The sequence below is a fragment of the Rhamphochromis sp. 'chilingali' genome (assembly GCF_963969265.1).
Source record: "Rhamphochromis sp. 'chilingali' genome assembly, chromosome: 12".
NCBI lineage: Eukaryota > Metazoa > Chordata > Actinopteri > Cichliformes > Cichlidae > Rhamphochromis > Rhamphochromis sp. 'chilingali'.
Genome location: NC_137939.1, coordinates 4,215,918 through 4,237,412, shown reverse-complemented (window position 1 = coordinate 4,237,412; position 21,495 = coordinate 4,215,918). Strand labels below are relative to the sequence as shown.

The following is a 21,495-nucleotide window of genomic DNA, read 5'->3' as shown; positions in this document are numbered from 1 at the left end:
TATTTGATTAACACCCTCTGCTTGACTGTGACATCTGGCCAGGTAAGGAGACAGCTGGAGAAACTGCAACAGGGCAAGGCATCAGAGCTAGCCATCTGTCTGTGATCCTGCGTAACATTTATAATACGAAACAGGAGATGGTAAAGAAAACATCCTGTCTGGTTGGCTGCCCTCATTTCACATTAATATGATGAATGTGCTGGGGAGACTAGACTCATCCCACCTGAGAAGGCTGGTGAAAATAACTCTTGACCCATATAAAGAATTTCAGAAATATAGGATATATAAGGCCTTTATTATCTTATTACCTTTGAAATTGCAAATACAGAATTCTGGTCCTGCTGCAGTCTTAAAGAATTTTAAATTCAGTTAATTATCTTATTCAGTAAGGCAGCTGAAACAAAGTAGTCATGCGTAGTCGTGTACATTTAGCCGGAGGTTGACTTTAGTTCCCCTTTTCCCTGAACAGGACCTCCCAGGTAAAGCATCGCGATTAGCAAACTCTGCCAATCAGGGGCTGTAGCTTGCGGACGCTGGTCCCCGATCAGCCAATCATTAAAAAGTGGGCGGGACTTGTGTTAAGAGCGCTACGCTGATTAACAGGGGGCTGTATAACAGTCAAGTGTAGCACTAAGCATAAAAAACAGAGCAAAAGAAAAAAACTGCAGTGCTGAACATCTGACATTTTAGTCTCACAAATGACGAATAAATTATGTAATTTATTTCCTTATGGGTAGCGAGGCCTCAGCCGTTACACATTCAGCAGTCACTTTCCTGTCCACTGGAGCTAACTGGCTTATCACCGCCTACACACTGCCCACTGGTTTGTCTGACAGCCTCAACAAAACGCCCCCTCCCTCCCTCACCTTGGGAGATGTTGCCGTCTGTGGATGACAGCAGACCTGCAGGACCGAAGCAAGTGGCCGTGCGAGTCTTTTAGAAAGTAGATAAGGGAGAAAAAAAGCGTCATATCTAGTGAAGTGGGCTACTTTGTTAGCTTTGCTCCGTGGTGTAGTGCTTCAGCGTCGGTTCGGTCATTTTTAAGCCACGAAGCTTTAGCCAAGAGAGCAAGAAGGCGAAGCTAAGGGTATTAGTTTCAACTCAATCCAGAACCGGCTTTTGTTCCCCCCCCCTCTCCTCTCCAGTAACAGTATCGATATCACTCGGATGCAATGACAGACACAGTTGTGGACAGCAAGACGGAGGTTAAACAGGGCACGAAATATGTCAAGGAGACCGAAAACGTTGCGGAAAAATATTCCGTGTTGACTGTCAGCAAAAACAGCAGTGATGTGAATATGAACGTTGGAGAAATGACTTCCGCAGCGTTCACCGCAGTCCCCACACTGAAATCCGTCAAGAAGGTAAGAAACGTGATGCTCCCAGCAGTCACTGCCATTGGGCACAGACACAGTAAGGAGGGGATTTCACGTTGGTACGCATCGTGCTGCAGTGAAGTCCAAGTGTAGGCAATGTAATGTACTGTGTTGATGTATTGTTAATAAGGTGCAGTGTGAATGTCTGCTCCAAAGTTGTCATTGGGAATTTTGTTGGAGCTTTAATGCATTCTTGAATGATGGACACTCCATCCCAATGTGAGGTGGGAAGTGCAAAAATAATCTTAAACATTTAAAGTACCCATATTCATGTATCTTAGAAGCCAGCTATTAAGGAAAGCTTTGCTAACTGTCTCATATGTAGTGTTACTCTAATAATACCTTCTACTGTGTTATTACTGGGGTAAGAACATATAATTTTAAAGACAAGATGATTGTTAAAATCTGTCTTCAAGTTGCCTTCCCGTCTGTTTAAAGCACAATGTCAACATTATGCCAGCAGGCAGGAAACAACTAAAAGCCAAGCTGAGCTCTTAAACCTCTGATTTAAGACCTCAGCAAAGTGCAGAACTACTGTGTGAGGGCTAACGCAACTGAGTCTGTGGGGTCCCCCAGTTGAGTAGGGGGTATTTAATCAGGTGTACCCTTGTGTTGTGGGGAAAAAAAATAAATCCACCATAAACTGTAGTTTACAGTTACAGAACCTTGAGATTTGCAAATGTGTAATAACATGGGAACTGAACCTAAACTTTTATCACATTAATGTGTAGTGAGCTCTATATCTGTCTTTAATTAGTTCTCATGTGCAGGTAATGAGGACATCATCAGTGTTAGTTGGAGGAAAGGCATCATGAACATGCAAAAGCAGCACAGGGTGCACCTGTGAGAAGAACCTGTGATTGTTAAGTTTCTTGCGTGTTATATAATCTGAGAAAACAGCAAAAATCCACATGAGGTGGCTCTTCACAGCATCTGGTACCGGCTAGTGGATAATCATGGAACTCCTGATTAGAGGCTTTTTTGTCTGTTTCTCAGAACAAACCTGCTCAAATCTCTGCAGACTCTTCTACCAGGGAAGTTTTTCTGATCATATGAGACTGTGTCACAGAGTGGTGATTAAGCCCTCTCGAACTTTTTAGTTATAATGTCTGGCAACTGTGTTAGTAATATCAGATATATTTCAGTTCCTCAAGGTGACCTCTGACTTCTAATACCCGTGGTTCTTTGGGGGTGACTTTGCCTGTGTTTGACACCTATTTTTATGATTCACACATCTGTGTTATGACCTAATGTTAGCTGCTTTGCACTTTTAAATACTCGCATATACACTTATCAGTCATAACATTACGACCACTTGCCGAATATTGTATTGGTCCCCCTTTTGCTGCTGACCCACTGAGACATGGACTCCACTAGACCCCTAGAAGGTGTGCTGTGATCTCTGGCACTAAGATATTAGCAGCAGATCCTTTAAGTCCTGTAAGATGTGAGTTGGGGCCTCCATGGATCAGCCTTTTTTGTCCAGCACATTCCACAGATGCTCAATTGGATTGAGATCTGAGGAATTTGGAGGCCAAGTCAAGATGTCAAAATTGTTGTGGTCCTCAAACTATTTGTGGCAGGGTGCATTATCCTGCTGAAAGAGGCCTTCAGGGAATACTGTTTCCATGAAAGGGTGTACATTATCTGCAACAATGCTTCGGTGGTATATCTCAAGGTAACATCCATGTGGATGGCAGGACCCAAGGTTTCCCAGCAGAACATTGCCAGCGTAGGGCTGGTTTGCTCTCCTCCCCTAGTGCATCCTGGTGCCAGGTGTTCCCCAGATAAGTGCACCCTGCCATCCATGTGGTATGAAAGAAAATTATACCACATAGAAAATTATTCATCTGATGCTCATGTGCCCATTGTTGGTGCATTTGGGGGTACAGGGGTTCAGCATGGACACCCTGACTGGTCTGCAGCTATGCAGCCCTATAAACAACAACCTGCAATGCTCTGTGTACTCTGACACCTTTCTGTCAGAAAAATCTTCATCAGTTTGAGCTACAGTAGTTCATCTGTTGGATTGGACACACAGGCCAGCCTTCACCCCCCACATGCCTCATTGAGCCTTGCCCTCCAATGACCTTGTCGCTGCTTTGCCACTTTTCTTTCCTTGGACCAGTTTTGATAGATACTGAACACTGCAGACAGGGAACACCCCACAACAGCTGCAGTTTTGGAGATGCTCTGAAACGGTTGTTTACCCTTCATAATGTTCCTTGTCAAACTCAAATCCTTACACTTTTCCATTTTTTTCTGCTTCTAAACTTTGAGGACAAAATGTTCAATAGCTCTCTGATATATTCCACCCACTAACAGGTGCCATGATGAAGAGATAATCAGTGTTATTTACTTCACCTGTCAGTGGTCCTAATATTAAGCCTGATTAGATTTAGATATACCTTGCTACTACCAGGTTGGATACCCCTATCTTAAGTCTGGCATAGATTCAGCAAGGTGCTAGTTCATATTTATCATGTATAGCATCACACAGTTACTGCAGATTTGTTGAATGCACACCTATAATGTGAATCTCCCCCGTTCCACATTCCAAAGGAGCTCTATTGGATTGAGATTTGGTGACTGTGGAGCCCATTTGAGTGCACTGAACTCACTGTGAAGCCAGTTTGAGATGATTTGAGCTTTGTGAAATGGTGTGTTGTACTGATGGATGAACCCATTAGAAGATGATTACACTGTATTATAAATGGGATGGACATCAGCAGCAGCAGCAGCATTACTCAGGCAGTCTGTGACATTTAGACGATGTGTTCAAAGTGTGCTAAGAAATCTCCCCACATCACCGATGTGAATTGTTTTGAACTTTAGCATGTATTATTAGCCACATGTATTTGCCTAAATTCACTAACTTGCTGCCATGTGATTGGCTGATTAGATATTTGTGCATAACAGGTGCATGAAATGAAAATATCGGCTCATATGTGTTTTAACAAAGAGTATTTCAGCACTCAGGAGTAAACTTACTTCATGCCACCTCAAAAACACAAATGCACAAGTGGTCTCGAGTTCTGTCTTATTACGTAATCAGGGTTGAGCTTACTTTTTTTGTATGATGCCTTAAAGATCCACTTATTAGAATTCTGTAAGGCTCATCAAAAAACAGTGTTCAGACTGAAACATCTGACTTACCTTGTTAAAGGAACAGTAGGTTTTTCTCGCCCTTAAACTCACTCATAAGTAAGCTACAAGCAATGTATCATTACGCAGTGTGGAAAAATTGCACTAGGTATGTTTGTTATTCCTGTCATCTTGTCTTTGTGGCTGGATTTGTGAATTGAGTAAGTTTAACCAAAGTGTGTTTATAATAATTGATAAATAACTGAATAATAAAAACACCTGTTTTCTCAACATCGTAGATTTCAAGCTGCTAGCTCACAGAATGCAATAATGTGTGGACTGTGAGCCGCCTCAGGGTGCCTGATGAGAACATATTGGATTGTAGGAATGTGAACTGTGCTTATGAAAACAAAGCACTGTGTTATGAATAAATGTGAGAGCCCGGTGTCAAACTGAGCAGTCTGTTTGCTTAAAAAAAAAAGAAGAATGATTAAAGAAATTACTGTAAATGACTGGAAAGAGTGTCAATCTGATTGAAATCACGATAAATGACATATTGAAAAGAAGACTTAGAACTCAGCAGAACTACTACATTGAAAGGTGACGTGAGTAAACAAAGTCAATGCTACAAATTAAAAACGAGTGAGTTAGCGTGAGGGCAGATGAGTCAGAGAACACCAATCCTCTGCCTCCTCTCTCTCTGAATCCATCTAATGGTTATGTAATACGCCCCCTGGGAATGGGACTTGCTCACCGTGAATCTGTTCATGCATCATCATATTTATCTGATTCCTGTGGGCTGCTTTGTAGGATCTGAAATGTGATGATACCTTAGCTTCACTATCTCATCCTGCGTGTCTGCCAACATTATGGAAGAGATTCATGAAGGTCAAACATAACTTTTCCGCTCCTGGTAAGTGGTAACGAAGACTGGAAAATGTAGTGTGGTAAAACAGCACAGCAAAGAAAATGGGTAAAGTTAAAGGTGAAGCAGGGGCTCAAGCAGGGATGATTTGGGTTGCCCTGCTGCCAGAATCGGATACAGAGACATTCACATTCATCTCTAAAGACACAGACATGAGTGTGCTTTGAAAAAATGTAAAGATAAAATGTACCAGGTACATTCTGTGTTACATGTGTAAACTTACAGTCATTTCCAGTGAAGGAAAAGTCATCATAAGGTTAAAAATAAAGCACATTCAGTAGTTTTACCATTTTCTATGTTCTAGGTTTTGCCCTTGGCATTCACTAAGTACAGTACAGGTACAGTTTAATTACAGTATTTGTTATCAGGAGTTTGGATTTCTTAATAAACAGTGCAGTAAGATAATCCAGGGGAAAAACAACTTGACAGTAAGATTAGGATTCTGAACTGCTTTAGGACTTATGCTCTTTACTTATGTAAAGGTTGGATAGTCTTGGAGAAAGGATTAGTAGAGTTGTATTTTTTTCACAACACTGTAATCGGTCATGCATGTGTTGATCTAAACAGGTGCCTTTGCGCACCAAACGAAGTACCCTGATTTGAAAACTGCAACTGGACTTCACTCCTTTGAGTGTGTCACTGCACCATTTTTACTTATATAAATATTGCAGGCCACATGTCTTTGAACCTGTTTTAATCACTGTGAGTAGTCTGTATACAAAGATCAGGTGATGTGGATAAGACTGTATGCCTTTTCCGCAGGGCAGTGATTTAGAGCACTAGCTGTGTCTGACTAAGTAGCTAGCGTCGCCTTATGTCAGGCCTACATTGAGCCCTTACAACACTGACTGAAAGTCACACTCCACAGCTTAAGTCTTTGACCTGGCCTGCTATCTAGGAGAGAAAGGGTATTTTTAGCTTTAGGGACTGCATGGGACACGTATTGATGCAGCAGAAGGCTAATGGAAACAGAGTTTAATTCCTTCTGTCAATCTCTGTTTACCTTAGTTGTGCAAATCAGGCGCATAGGTGTAAAATAAGAGCTGAGGCAAATTTGTTTATTACTTTGTGTGCACGTGATTTTGAAACGGTTCTCGTTCGTGCGCAACCTACATATATACCTGAATCTTTTTGCATGTGCTGCCTCAGCAATTAAAAACTCACCATAACATACAACCTGCAGATTTTAGCGTTAAGTTTTCAAGGGCATAACTGGAGAGACTAAAGAGAAAGAGAAGCTTGGTTGGAATAAACCCTCCCTTTCTCTTTAGGTCTTTCTCTCTCTCTCATTCTCTCTCCAGGTTGGCCATTAGAAATCATGATAATAGGTGGGAACCTCCCCCTGGCTCTGCCTGGGAGTGTTCTGGGATAATAGCATCAGGGACACCTAGTACTACTGCACAGAGGACACACAGCAACAGGCAGATAGGCTGGAAAACGGAAGAAACAATGGCACACAAGCATGGGCATGGGCATGGGCATGGGAGAGAAAGGGTGAGTTGCTGCTAATGTATCACTGAGAACTTCTTCTAGATACTAGATAGCTCAAACACACAGGAGCCTTAGTATTTTTTGGCAGTCGCAGGTTTTTGTCTTCTTCCTGCAGTTAACAGAAACTTTTTTTTCCCCTTGAAACATAAATTTCAGTTTACCTGCAGGGAGTAGCGCAATTTTTCCTAGTAAACACCAAGGTTATTCACACAGGTTCCCCATGTAGGCGTAGTGGAAACATAATGCTGTCTTCACCAACGCTGAGTAATTCATCATTAATTCGATTAGCCTCTTGATTTTGGTCTGAATATTGAGAAAGAACAATTCAGTAAAGCTCAAGAGACTGTGTGAAATGTCTGTTGAATCCTCAAGGCTGCAAAGTGATGCAAAGTAAACATAAAAGTACTCATGTTGACATATTTTGCGAACATATGAGATGGAGCACACTCACAGTTGTGAAAACAGAGACATGCAGAGCTCTCCTGAGCTTAGCCTGTCTCACAGGCTTCTTGAGTTTCTTTATACCGACACGGTAGGTTTCTGAAGCCCAGGTGTCACTGCTCATGGAAAGAGGCGTTGTGGGTTAAAATGCTGAGTAAATAAGGTTAGTTTTGACCACACATTTTAAGTTAATGAAGATCATTGTAATTAGGATAAAAGCAGAGAATTAAAGTTATGGTTATGTTGGGGTGTTTTCCCTAGTGATTGTGCATTATGCTGATGCTAGCCCATTCAATCAGCCTCAGCTTTTTGGGGGATTTTGTTGATGTGAAGTCATGTGTAGCTGTTGCATCCACCCGTAAAACGTTCTATCAGAACTAAATTTGTATGTATAAAGAAAATCTGTTAATTTGATTTTGTTCCAGTAATGCGTTATTACTCTTCATAATTGTTAAGAGTACACTCTACCTGAAGGACATAGCTACAGGTTGATGTATGTGCAGTGTACACACACATACTCGAGTGTGATCCGACTCACTCTTGTTAATCTGGGATACATGTGTTCCCGGATTCTTCATCTGTGTGTTGTGTCAACTCTGTCAGTCTGCACTTGAGTTTGCAGTCCAAACACATGATATGAAGATTTAAATAGGAGACAGAGGGAATTCTGTGCATTGCCACAATTTATCACTGACTCATAGTAAATGTTTATGGTAGAGTTGTGTAAAGATCTATCCTTCTGAAATCCTCACTCCTCGACTGCATGACCATGAAGACTACGAAGAATTAAAAAGCTCAAGAAATAAGAATACCTTTGAATAGGTGTCATGAACTTTGGACATGGTCAAGTGAACAATTTTCTTGTAACATTTTTCATGGAAAAAAGTATTTTGTGCGTGGACACTAGGCATGCTTTTATGACATTATACAATGTTGTGATGTTAAACAGTGTTGTGAGGAAGACACGTGGCACAATATCATGGATGAGGTCACAGACTTTACACAAAGACACGGGTAGAAATTATTGGAAAGGCAGACAGTGATAGTACATAGTAATGTTTAGGTAACATTGCTTTTGTTGGTCCTTCCATGGAAGATAATGGTCATACTTACCAAGCTTGCTAAACTTGCAGTAGTTGTTTTTCTGTCATCATTAGGTTACAAAATTAAACAAAACAAAAAGGTACCAGAAATATTACCTATAATATAAGCACTGAGTAACTGAGCTGCCTGTGATGTTGGCCTAAACTGTGTCTTTCATACAGTCCTCTATTTACCGTTCTGTGACCAGTTAAAATCAGTTCTCCAGTGCTTTGGTTTAGAGATTCAACAGTTTAGACTTTAATCAAATGCCTGGCTAGAAAATAGCCACACTAGCTGTTTGGTGATCCAATTTATCTTTTTCCAGATCTTTCATCTTGGGCCCTTTGAAGGCTTGGATTGACACGATGAATCACAACCAACAATAACTGAAGCGCATGCATTTGAACAAAACATAAATCACAAGGGACCATCTAAAAATAAGCATCAGCACCCTTGTTCTTGATCCACCTGTGATTTCCTGTAACAAGCTGATTTATCTTTAGAAGGGATAATAACAGAAACAGGACAATGAATGCAAACATAAACTAATGAAGTGTGAAGGTACGGTGTAAGGTATAGTGTCATCACTTTTAAGATGTGAAACACGATGATACCTTGTCCTATTGACCTCCACTTGTCCCATTGACGTCCGATAAATCCATAGAGATAGAAGATTTCAAATATCAAATCGCTAAATAAATGGATTGTTTTGTTTTTTGATGTTTACACTGTGTGGCATTTTCCTTGGCTCTCTGTAGATTCAGTTTGCGAATGCAGAGGACAAACAGGAATTCAGCAAGTATCCGACCAAGGCAGGGCGCCGCTCGCTGTCACGGTCCATCTCGCAGTCCTCCACAGACAGCTACAGCTCAGGTACTTTCACTTTCATTGCTGAAAACTGAGCAATTACTTCAGTCATACATAAAACAAAACAAAACATTTTTTGTATGTTTTTGAAGTTCACTTAACAGTTCTTTGATTGAGTTATGTTTGCATGTCCACCTGGAAAAGCTATTCATATACATCACAAAAATACACACTGTAGCTCCAGCTTTTACACAATGCATTGAAAGCATAAATTTCACAACTGGCTCTTTTGTGTGCTTTACCACAAAAGTGACCTATTGTGTTCTCTATTTGTAAGCTGCATCCTACACTGACAGCTCCGATGATGAAACTTCTCCCCGGGACAAAGCCCAGGTCAACACCCACGGCAGCAGCGACTTCTGTGTGAAGAACATCAAACAAGCTGAATTTGGGCGCCGAGAAATTGAAATTGCAGAACAAGGTATGTATGCATCAGACCTCACTGGCGCATTGTGGACATTTCAAAGATGAAAGATTTTTACCTATGATTGTCTGTACTTTGATCATAACAGGTTAAAGTTTTCTTATGAAATCCTTTTTTCAAACAGGATGATGTAGTTTAAATTTAAAAGATGGCCACATATTGATTTTTATCGTGATGCAGGTGTGTAATAGGGTAGTTATGTAACTACACTGTTACACACTATATGTATTCCTTCATTGTTCGTCATCTTTTATTAATTTAAAATATAGATTACCTGGTGTCTGTGGTTTATGACCCAAAGCTGGTGTTATTTGGAACATGATGATATTTCATTTGATCTTTTCTTCACAATTCAAAACACAATGGTGTGGTTTCTTTTGCTGTTTCTCTGTTCTTGTCTGCCTTTCTGCCTGTTTACATTATCCATGTGAGAGATAAGTAGGCGTAAGCGCCTGGCAAGTGTTGTTCAGCCTTAAAACCTGGGTTGCAACAGCTGTTGCTAACGTTGTTGTTCAGTTAGTACCCATTTTACAGCCATGTACTGCACATCCGCCTTCTAGGTATCGTTTGTTTTTGAATTCGAAAAGGTCTTTCCTTCTTATCTCGCCCAAAACAAAACCTGGCCTTTGTGTCCTCTCAGGTACCATTAACTGCTGCTTGATCTGTTCGTCCACAGACATGTCTGCCCTGATCTCCTTGAGGAAGAGAGCCCAGGGGGAGAAGCCACTGGCTGGGGCGAAGATAGTAGGCTGTACCCATATCACTGCTCAGACAGCAGTACGTCCGCTCATCCTACTCATCAGCGGTCCCTTTAATGTGACATCTTTTTCTCTTCTTATGTCTGTTACTTTTTTCTTTATCTTCATATTTCATTGGTCCTTCTCAGGTCCTGATTGAAACTCTGGTAGCACTTGGGGCCCAGTGTCGCTGGACTGCTTGTAACATTTACTCCACTCAAAATGAGGTGGCTGCTGCTCTTGCAGAGACGGGTAAGTATAATAAAGACGCAAGAAGAGGCCTATTAACAATAGGGTGGAACAAAAAATATGTAATTCCAAATAACTATGTACTATCTAACATAAAATAAAGTATTTTTCTTTGCTTTATTGCTCATAAGGTTAGATGAACCCAAAGAAAGCTTAAAACTTAAGAGCACTTTGCACCTCTCCTTTCACTGTGTAATGTGCACTAATGTAGCTGTGGCTCATGCTGTCTTTGCCTGTAATTATGTGTGCTTTGTTTCCTGCAGGGGTACCTGTGTTTGCATGGAAGGGTGAATCAGAGGACGACTTCTGGTGGTGTATTGATCGCTGTGTCAACACTGAAGGCTGGCAGGCCAATATGGTATTACCTGGATAGTCATGTGATGAATGTAATGCCTGTCTTAATCTCTCGCTCTTTTCTGTGTGCACATCTTCCATGTTGACTTTTTCCCCCCCATAGATCCTGGATGATGGTGGAGACTTAACCCACTGGGTTTACAAGAAGTATCCCAGCGTCTTTAAAAAAGCCAGGGGCATTGTGGAGGAGAGTGTCACTGGTGTTCACAGGTCAGATGAGGTCGCAAATCTAGAGCTTTAGTGGAGTTTACATTTTATCTGCAGCACGTGCCTTTTTGTATTTTGAACTGCAATTTCTGTCTGGTAATTCTTTTTGGTTCACATTGGTTTCATTATAAAATATGTCAGTAAGACCCAGGCTGTATATTCTTTACAGCATAGACATGTGCGTATGGCAGCTTATTATGAATTATAAATAATTAAGCTTGTCGCAGTGTTTTTGAGCCATTTAATACTCATCAGCTCTTTGCAGATTCAGTACTGTATATACTGACAACAAAATATAAAAGTCAAACTAATGTAAATACTTAATAAATTAAAAGATAAAGGACAAATCATTGTGCTGTGACAAGTGCACTGGTTAGAACTTAAATTATCATTAATGGATATTTTTTTTAAATTTAAAATTTTTTCTAATTAGAATTTTATATCAGTTGTGTAAAACATTTTTAAAATGATCAAAATATATGCTAAACAAACTAACTATACTGCTATTAGCACTACAGTGGCAGTTACAGGATCTAATTACCTGAACATAACTGGGATGTACTGTTCAGCACGTAGCAGCCAACAAATACAAATAATTTGCAGCAGTGCTTTTCACACACGGATTTGACTTTTAGTGGAGTGTGTTTGGTACCTATGTCTTGAACACGACTCTACTTTAGAGTTTAAAATAAATCTAGAAACTATCCAACATAGTCATGCCCTCTGCGTTTTACTTTTTTTTAACTAAGCTGCTTTTAATCCTTTTTTTTTTTATTGGTATTTCCTTATTTTATTTTTTTGGAGATAGAGATGCACTAGAAGCAATTTAAGCTCTCAGTGAATACATTTCATGATGAATGACTTTGAATGAATGGCTTTGTCAACAGAAATTGGACCTGTATCAAAGGCCATTATATAAGTCATATTCAGGTTTTTTTATGCACAGACTAATTTTTTGGTCATAGGTAAGGACAAATAAAAATCACCAGCACTGCTTTAAAATTATTTTCTGTTTAGTTTTGCTTATTGGAGTTTTATGTGCTCAAGCATAATGTTAGTTTTTGTGTAGCAAATGGTTTAAAATGACAGGAGAATGCATACATGTCAGGGGTAGACATTTGTTCAAACACAAGTAAGAGAAATGAGACAACTGCAGACCGACTCAGAGTGTAATTAGAAAACGTGCGCACGGGTGAATGCCTCTGAGAAGACACACACACCGAGCACAGGCTCGCTTGCTTTATTTATAAGGCAAAAATGGGTTACATAGTACTTCCTCTTTTAACTGTCAGGGAAGAGGTTAAACATTAAATCAGCTTATCTGATCTTTCACACACTGGGATAAGAATACAGAAGTATATCATGCTTTATCTGACATCACAGACACTAAAGGAAAAGAATGCATCATTATATCATGCTGTCAAACATCTCAGACACTGAGGTAAGGAATGCATCAGTTTTCCTTTAACAATAGACTTGGTTAGGTGATTCTTCAACAATAGGCTTGGTTATGTGAAAATATATGAACACACAAAATATAAGGCATACTTGGTTAGAATATAAGGTTTACTTGGTTAGAATATAAGGCTTACTTGATTATATTGTATTATAGAGATTTGGTTATAATGTATAATGTAGAAAATCTCTAACAATACATTTCTGTTAGTTTTACTGATCAGCTGTGATTAGATGATGGGAGAATATTTGAAAAGCATGGCAAAGCTCAAATGCTGGGCACAGCAACTCTGCGGTATATGCAAAGCTCTCAGTGGACTTCATTAGCCAGATATTCTGCCAAGTGTAAGGTCACACAGAATTGCATCCACGTTTGTGTGGAAAGATTCACGTGTGTTCGGCCAGCATATATGCCTGAACATGTTTTCCCCATGTGTCCTTTCAGACTGTACCAGCTGTCTAAGGCTGGCAAGCTGTGTGTGCCCGCCATGAACGTGAACGACTCGGTTACCAAGCAGAAATTCGACAACCTTTACTGCTGCCGTGAATCTATCCTCGATGGGTGAGGAAAATTAATCACCAAGAAAGTTGCTGTTATGAGGTTTTGTTGTATTTGGAGCAATATGGTCACAATGATGTGTCGCTTTGGTTGTCTTTGCCAGCTTGAAGAGGACTACGGATATTATGTTTGGAGGCAAACAAGTGGTTGTGTGTGGGTATGGAGAGGTGAATCATTCTTTTATTAATTTTTTTTTACCTTTAGATGGAATGACTTTAACAAGTCCAGCAGATCTTTTTAGTGCACTGTCTTGTGCTCTTTAGGTGGGGAAAGGCTGCTGCACTGCTCTCAAAGCTCTCGGAGCCATTGTGTGCATCACAGAGATTGACCCCATCTGTGCCCTGCAAGCATGGTGACTCACTGACTCTCACTATTTAGCATTGCTCACCTGTGCATTGCAAGCTACAAACAAGTGAATATTATCAGTGGATTTTTCCTTTCTTTCTTTCTTTTTTTTCTAATCTGGTCTTCTATAATATGCGTGTTCACACAGCATGGACGGTTTCCGAGTGGTCAAGCTGAGCGAGGTCATTCGGCAGATGGACGTGGTGATAACTTGCACTGGTACTGTACCCCATGCTGTAACATCCATTACTTCTGCTTTGATAATCACAACATTTTCAGCATGTGTCTTTTTAAATATTACAGTTAAGGGCTTTGGGTGAAAACCAAATTTTTTAAAATCAAAATGCTCAGATGCTCTTTGGTTTTGTGTGTTGACAGCAATATGAACACCAGTACAGATATAGCTGTAACTCCACCGCTATAGCAGCAGCACAAGTTTAAATTTGATCTTCGTTGGCTTATTCTCTCTTCGGTGACTCTGTTAACAACACCTTACGTGTGTTTTTCTTCAAATACAGGCAACAAGAATGTCGTCACCAGAGAACAGCTTGACCGAATGAAGAATGGCTGCATCGTCTGCAATATGGGACACTCCAATACTGAGATTGATGTGGTAAACTTCAAACAAATAACCCCACAAATACCCAATGGATTTTAAAAGCTTCTTAAGCACGGTCACTTAGAATAAACAGTAGGGGAGCCTAAATAAGTGAAAGTGAAAGGTTAAGGTGTGAAAATTCAGGCACTAAATGACAAGTAAAACACAGAAAGGAGTCTGTAAACAAAAAAACATCCTGTTCTCTGTGTTGTTAAATTTTCAGTCAAAAATGAAATTTGAAAATGATCAAAAGTGACTTAATTTGTTTTTCCTCATTGAATTTCCTGTGGCTTGAATATCTCAATTTAAACATCCATAAGTAACATCTCTGTGTGCCCCTTTGATCCAAAACATACAGTAAAGATTGCAAGTTTGACTATGACACAGTTTTTGTAGTTTCGCCTCTGTTCACCATCACACGCAGGAAATGTATAAAAACTATTCTTTCAAATACGTCAACATTTTCAGAGGCTCAAAAATAATCTGACACACTGAAAAAATGTAAATATAATGATTTTTTAAATACTTGGATTAAAATCCTTTGGAGTCAATGACAGCCTGAAGTCTAGAACACATTAACATCACCAAATGTGTGTGTTTCTTATTTGACATGCTCTGCTAGGCCTTTACTGCAGCCACATTCAAGTTGCTGCTTGTTTGTGGGTCACTCTTAGGTTTTGTATTCAGTAACTGAACACAAAACTGGCTCTGCTGGTGAGTGACTTGGCCATTGAAGAATTTCCCATTTCTTTAAATTGAGAAACTCTTTGGTAGTTTTTGCAGCATTCTTTGGGACATTATCCATTTGCTCGATCAGTTTTGCAACATTTGGCTGAATCTGAGCAGAAAGTATATCCCTGTATACAATTAATCCTGCTACTTCTATCAATCACAACAACAAACATTAGTGACCCAGTTCCACTGGCAGGCAGCCATGCATACCCATCCCATAACACTGTTGCCACCATGTTCGAAGGTTAGTATGGTATGTTTTGGAATTATGAACTTTTTCTCTCCTTCTTCAGACTTTTCTTTTCCCATCATTCCGGTACGAGTTCATCTAGGTTTCATACACCCAAAGATGTTTTTCCAGAACCGTGCAGGCTTTTTTTAGATGTTTTCTGGCAAAGTCTAATCTGGTCTTCCTCATTCTCGAGTGTCACTAGTGGTTTGCACCTTGTTGTGAACACTGTATTTACATTCATAAAGGTGTTTCTTGATTGTAGATTTTGACAATAACACAGCTACCTCCTTGAGAGTGATGTTCACTTGGTTAGTTGTTTTCTGTAATCTCTCAGGCCTTTTGCTGTCACTGAGGTGGCCAGTGCATTCATTGAGACTGTTGATTTGGTGACTGCTGAAATATTTGCTCTTTCTCTGATGCCTTTGTTTAATTTTTTCAGCTTTCACCTTCTGCAACGAGCTCGAGTCAAGAGCATGAAAAGTTAACCAATAGAAGTTCAACACTAATAAAAAGGGAACAGTCCTCACATGACCACGAAATTGCTTGTCAACCAGTACTCCAAGTCCTTTTGATCCTCTGAAAATGGGCGACTGTGTATAAAAATGGCTGCAATTTCCTAAACAGTTAGTGTAATACTTTTGTTAAATCTCTTAAATTAAAGCTTAAAGCCTCCACCTTGTTCACATCTTGATTCTCTCTTTTTAGTTTTAAGATCTGCTGTGATGCAGAGTGTAGAGGTGCACAGAGGTAAAACTAGAAAAATTGTGTGATTGTATGAATGCTTATGGACTTGGCTGTACTTCTCAATTTTTGTGAATTCATTGGAAGAAGTTTCTAATTCAAGGAGTTCCACTATTCTTTGTTTACATGCTAACATAGCCACATGGAAATGTTCGCACAATGGTGTTTACGTCTTTTGTCCTCAGGCAAGCCTGCGCAGCCCCGAGCTGACCTGGGAGAGGGTTCGCTCTCAGGTCGACCACATCATCTGGCCTGATGGAAAGAGGGTCGTCCTGCTGGCAGAGGTAGCTTTCCTCAATAGTCTTCACAAAACTGTCTTTTAAATTCTCAAAAATTTGTGTTTGTATCGCTCATAACTAGGTTGAAACAGGAGTTTGTTCAGCACTAAACAGTTTTGTCAGACATCTTGTATTTTTTTTTTCCAGGGTCGCCTCTTAAATCTGAGCTGCTCCACAGTGCCGACATTTGTGTTGTCTATCACTGCAACAACTCAGGTTAGTAATTTCTACTCTTCCTTTAGAGCCAGTGTCAGTAACTTCTTGGGCGAGTAAATAACAGTGTCCCTTCTTACTAAACTACCTGCAGTCTGCAGGCACATAGTTTCCTAGATTGTGAGTCATGTAAACACTGTGTGCTCTGTGTTTTGTAGGCCCTGGCACTGATTGAGTTGTTTAATGCTCCAGAAGGACGTTACAAACAGGATGTGTATCTCCTTCCAAAGAAAATGGGTAAGAATCAGCCTTGTTTAAACTGAAACTGTGCTACTTTGGTATAGAAATGATAAGCAGTATGCAAGTGTGGATCACAATAGTTGTGAAGTCTAATTAGTTTTTACTGTTTCTCTGAAAGGCTGCTCATTGTTGCCACCCTGTGGCTTCACTAAAAAGATCACATCACACACATTTTGTCTCTTTCCCCCAGACGAGTATGTGGCCAGTTTGCACCTACCCAACTTTGATGCCCACCTGACAGAGCTGACTGACGAGCAGGCCAAATACATGGGCCTCAACAAGAATGGCCCTTTCAAACCTAATTATTACCGGTAGGTGCTCCTGCCTTTTTCTGCTTCTATTATCACGCACCAGTCCATATTTTCACTTTTTAAACTGGTATTTAATTAAACTCTCTTTTTGTTTTGTTTTTTTCTCTACAGGTATTAATGAGAATGCCCGATCCTCAACGCACAGTTACCCTGCAACAAACAGAGATATCTATTTTATTTTCTAAATAGCTACAGAATGGAGGAATTATTTTACTTATGCTGAATGTAACTTATTAAAAGCACCTCAGAAGTAGAGTTAAATGATAAAAAAGGACGAGTTAAGGCATGTAGAAAACATATAACCAACTAACATTTTACACGTCTTGTCAGGTGTTTAAACAAAAGCCTACTTGCATGCTATGATGTATGTGCACGTATTTAGTTGCTTCAGATTATGTTACTAGATCACAGAGTTGCTGATTTGTTTACCCCATTTACGCACAGTGCCAAATGATGGCCGTAAGAATGAAACAGAGGATACCTTTTCGATTTTGTCTACCGTGACATTAAGATTTGCCAGGTACATTCCATGAGCCAGAGTTTAGGCTGAGCCAAAACAAACTCTGTGTTACAACTTAGATTATTTTAGAAATGTTTGTTTTTATATATACGTCAAATAATCTGTTTCAATGGTATCTGCATACATGCCCTAAAAGGTAACATCCAGTCATCCTTTATTATAGCAGTGATGATGATGAACTGTTGCCTGTTACATAAACAAAATGATGAAGTCTTGTTTATTCACGTCTTGTGATCAAGTAATGTCGTTTTGCTAATGACAGATTAAGATGTTGTTTTATGTCTGGGTGTGGAGCAGCTGATGTCTTTCCTAAAAAGGCAGTTGGAGAAGATTTACAGAGAGCTGGTAAAACACTTTTTGACTGCTTTATCTTCCCTCATTTCATCCCAAGTTTCCATTTGCTCACTTTAATTCCAGACGCCTCACTGAAGAGTTTTTCTGACTGGATAGTACCTTTGAGGCCATGATATGAATGTGCCTTTTAAATGATTTATAACAACATAATACTAGCGCTGAGCTTAATTATATGAACCATTCCTTTTTGTAAAACTGCATTTATTAGAAGTACATTAACTGTCTTCCTTCCACTGCTTCTGGTTGTAAGTATAACTATAATGTATGAGCTGTGTGTTGGCAAAATATATATATATATATTAGACTTTATGTCAGGCATATGATTGTAGTCGTCTTAATTTGATCCAACAAGATCACTTTAATATTTCATGTGATCAAAATGACATAAGTGTATACTATCTATGTAAACGATTGCATTAAATCAGCAATAAAGCGAGTCTTTTTACCATGACAAACTGAGAACAGAAAATGAAGGAGAGGCCTTTTGTGAGTCCCTGGCTCAGTAGGTAAATATTTTGGGGATAAAACTGACATTCATGGGTGCTCACACTTCAACATAACACATCACAATTCCTAAATGTGCCTTACTGCCACATTCTCCACATTGTATCCCTCTGAGTCGGCCCTGCTGGCTGAGGGTCAGATTGCCGTCTCACTCTGGAATATTCACCGGCCCTCGAGCACCGAGCCAGCTGCATTAGTTTCTAATATTAACACTTCAGTCATTGAGGAGGAGGGGGCGGGAGCATTCTGGAAACCTGGTTGTAACTATATAAGCAAGGAGCCCCAGCCAGTCTAGGTATGAACTCCAGAAGAAACAGAGGCAAAAGCTGACACGAAGGAAACATCCCCAGGATATCCTTCTGAACTTCTGAGCACCAGAGAGCGCACCACTGAAAGTAAGTAGCAACACTGATTGGATAAAGTTTCGACTGTAGAGACAGTGAGGACTTCTTTGTGTGGGTGTCTTACTCTAATTCACTCATTTCCTAAAAAAACCCAGAACTTTAACAGTTATGTGCAACAGTGTAACAGTTATACTTGATATTAAGTCTTTACTTATGAAGGATAGTCTCTAAGTCCTAGTCTGAATGTTTATTTATTTAAATATTAAAATAAGGCTACATATGAATAACCAGATACCGATCTATAGTTCGCTTATTTTTTTTAAGTGAAGCATTTAGATTCACTGGTCTTGTGAATTCTAGCCCTCACCACTGTAAAACTACTACCTAGCAATTAGCTTTAACGACTACACAGACAGTGTGCTCTTAATTCTAAGTGCAGCTCCCTGATTTGGGTGTGACAAGTGCTCAAACTTTATGTTAGTATCATTGGAATAAACATATTATTAATACTGAAAACTATCAAAAACAAGACTTTATCCATTTAAATGCAATGTCTTCTAAATCTGTCTAGGTACTAGGAACCGGCGAAATGTCTGCACCAAAGGGAGTATCCATTGGCATTGATCTGGGCACCACCTATTCTTGTGTTGGGGTTTTCCAGCATGGCAAAGTTGAGATCATTGCCAACGATCAGGGCAATAGAACCACTCCAAGCTATGTGGCTTTTACCGACACAGAAAGGCTTATTGGAGATGCTGCCAAGAACCAAGTTGCAATGAACCCCAATAACACAATCTTTGATGCCAAACGGCTGATTGGAAGAAAGTTTAATGACCCAGTCGTACAGTCCGACATGAAGCTCTGGCCTTTCAAGGTGATTGACGATAATGGAAAGCCCAAAGTCCAGGTGGAATACAAAGGGGAGACCAAGGCATTCTATCCTGAGGAAATTTCCTCCATGGTCCTGGTTAAAATGAAGGAGATAGCTGAGGCCTACCTGGGACAAAGGGTGTCAAACGCAGTCATCACAGTGCCAGCTTATTTCAACGACTCCCAGAGACAAGCTACCAAGGATGCTGGGGTGATCTCTGGACTAAATGTTCTGAGGATCATTAATGAGCCCACAGCAGCAGCCATTGCATATGGCCTGGATAAAGGCAAAACAGGAGAACGCAATGTGCTGATCTTTGATCTTGGCGGAGGCACCTTTGATGTGTCTATTCTGACCATTGAAGCTGGCATCTTTGAGGTCAAAGCCACTTCAGGAGACACACACCTTGGTGGGGAGGACTTTGACAACCAAATGGTCAAGCACTTTGTAGAGGAATTTAAAAGAAAACATAAGAAGGACATTAGCCAGAATAAGAGAGCAGTGAGGAGATTGCGTACAGCTTGTGAGAGGGCAAAGAGGACCTTATCCTCCAGCACTCAGGCAAGCATTGAGATCGACTCTCTCTTTGAGGGAATTGATTTTTACACCTCCATCACAAGGGCACGTTTTGAGGAGCTCAACTCAGATCTTTTCAGGGGAACACTTGGCCCAGTTGAGAAAGCCCTGCAGGATGCCAAGCTGGATAAATCCAGGATTCATGAAATTGTCCTGGTTGGTGGCTCCACAAGAATTCCCAAAATCCAGAAGCTCTTACAGGACTTCTTTAATGGCAAAGACCTGAACAAGAGCATTAACCCAGATGAAGCTGTAGCCTACGGTGCAGCAGTCCAAGCAGCCATCCTCATGGGCGACACCTCAGAGAATGTCCAAGATCTGCTGCTGCTGGATGTCGCTCCCCTGTCTCTGGGCATTGAAACCGCAGGCGGTGTTATGACACCTCTGATAAAGCGAAACACCACAATCCCCACAAAGCAGACTCAGATCTTCTCCACATACTCAGATAACCAGCCAGGTGTATTGATTCAGGTATTTGAAGGCGAGAGAGCCATGACCAAATGCAACAACCTTCTGGGCAAATTTGACCTCACAGGTATCCCTCCAGCTCCCCGAGGTGTTCCACAGATAGAGGTAACATTTGACATTGATGCCAACGGCATTCTAAATGTATCCGCCGTGGACAAAAGCACCGGCAAAGAAAACAAAATCACCATCACCAATGACAAGGGCCGCCTCAGCAAAGAAGAGATCGAGCGGATGGTGCAGGATGCTGAGAAGTACAAGGATGATGATGACATTCAGAGAGACAAGGTTGCAGCAAAGAACACGCTGGAGTCCTATGCCTACCAGATGAAGAGCAGTGTTGAGGATGAGAGTCTGAAAGGTAAAATTAGCGAAGAGGATAAAAAGATGGTCATTGACAAGTGCAACCAGACGATTTCCTGGCTGGAGAACAACCAGCTTGCAGAGAAAGATGAGTATGAGCACCAGCAGAATGAACTCGAGAAGGTGTGCAGACCAGTTGTGACAAAGTTGTACCAGGGAGCAACACCATCAGGAAGCTGCGGCGGCCAGGCAGGAGGAACCTCCCAGGGCCCTACTATTGAAGAAGTGGACTAAAGCTATTCACCTCAGCATATCACACTCATGGGAAAATTTATGACTGCGGTTTAGTAAAAATAAATGATTTCAATGTTGTTTCCTTTTCTACAATAAATTCTATAAAAGCACATCTCTCTTCATTATTGTTTGTGATAAATATTTTTTTGAACATGGAATAAAAGAATAATAAAAAAGAAACAAGCGCTAACCTTTTTAACTGATGCACATGATCAAAAGTGTTTATAATTTTGAGAATGGCCTCTCTTTAAAACCATGTACCAATGAGAGTACCAAGAGTTTATGATAGAAAATTCAGACTTTGATGAATTTGGACATGGAA

The 21,495-nt window shown here is 40.3% G+C and overlaps 2 protein-coding genes across 4 annotated transcripts; both read left to right on the top strand.

Moving 5' to 3' along the window:
* Nucleotides 1-881: 881 nt before the first annotated feature.
* Nucleotides 882-18,258, top strand: ahcyl1 (adenosylhomocysteinase-like 1; the record flags this gene model as incomplete). Of its 3 annotated transcripts, none has more annotated exons than XM_080899494.1 (17): nucleotides 882-1,364; nucleotides 9,159-9,273; nucleotides 9,545-9,688; nucleotides 10,368-10,468; nucleotides 10,578-10,680; nucleotides 10,941-11,035; nucleotides 11,135-11,241; nucleotides 13,139-13,255; nucleotides 13,356-13,419; nucleotides 13,516-13,604; nucleotides 13,746-13,816; nucleotides 14,116-14,210; nucleotides 16,086-16,184; nucleotides 16,326-16,394; nucleotides 16,550-16,628; nucleotides 16,822-16,942; nucleotides 17,054-18,258. In XM_080899494.1, the coding sequence occupies exons 1-17, from the start codon at nucleotides 1,173-1,175 to the stop codon at nucleotides 17,058-17,060; spliced, it is 1,668 nt and encodes a 555-aa protein (XP_080755620.1). In that variant the 5' UTR covers nucleotides 882-1,172. The 3 variants fall into 3 exon arrangements, with proteins under 3 accessions (XP_080755620.1, XP_080755621.1, XP_080755622.1); XM_080899496.1 differs by lacking the exon at nucleotides 882-1,364 and adding an exon at nucleotides 6,792-6,879; XM_080899495.1 differs by lacking the exon at nucleotides 17,054-18,258 and having other exon boundaries at nucleotides 16,822-16,946.
* Nucleotides 18,259-18,446: 188 nt separating this feature from the next.
* Nucleotides 18,447-21,277, top strand: hspa1b (heat shock protein family A (Hsp70) member 1B). The gene is made up of 2 exons (XM_080899493.1): nucleotides 18,447-18,715; nucleotides 19,236-21,277. The coding sequence occupies exon 2, from the start codon at nucleotides 19,254-19,256 to the stop codon at nucleotides 21,171-21,173; it is 1,920 nt and encodes a 639-aa protein (XP_080755619.1). The 5' UTR covers nucleotides 18,447-18,715; nucleotides 19,236-19,253; the 3' UTR covers nucleotides 21,174-21,277.
* The last annotated feature ends 218 nt before the right edge of the window (nucleotides 21,278-21,495 follow it).

Excerpts from the sequence above, each read along its gene's own strand:
- hspa1b (XM_080899493.1), top strand. The coding sequence starts at position 19,254 with ATGTCTGCACCAAAGGGAGTATCCATTGGCATTGATCTGGGCACCACC.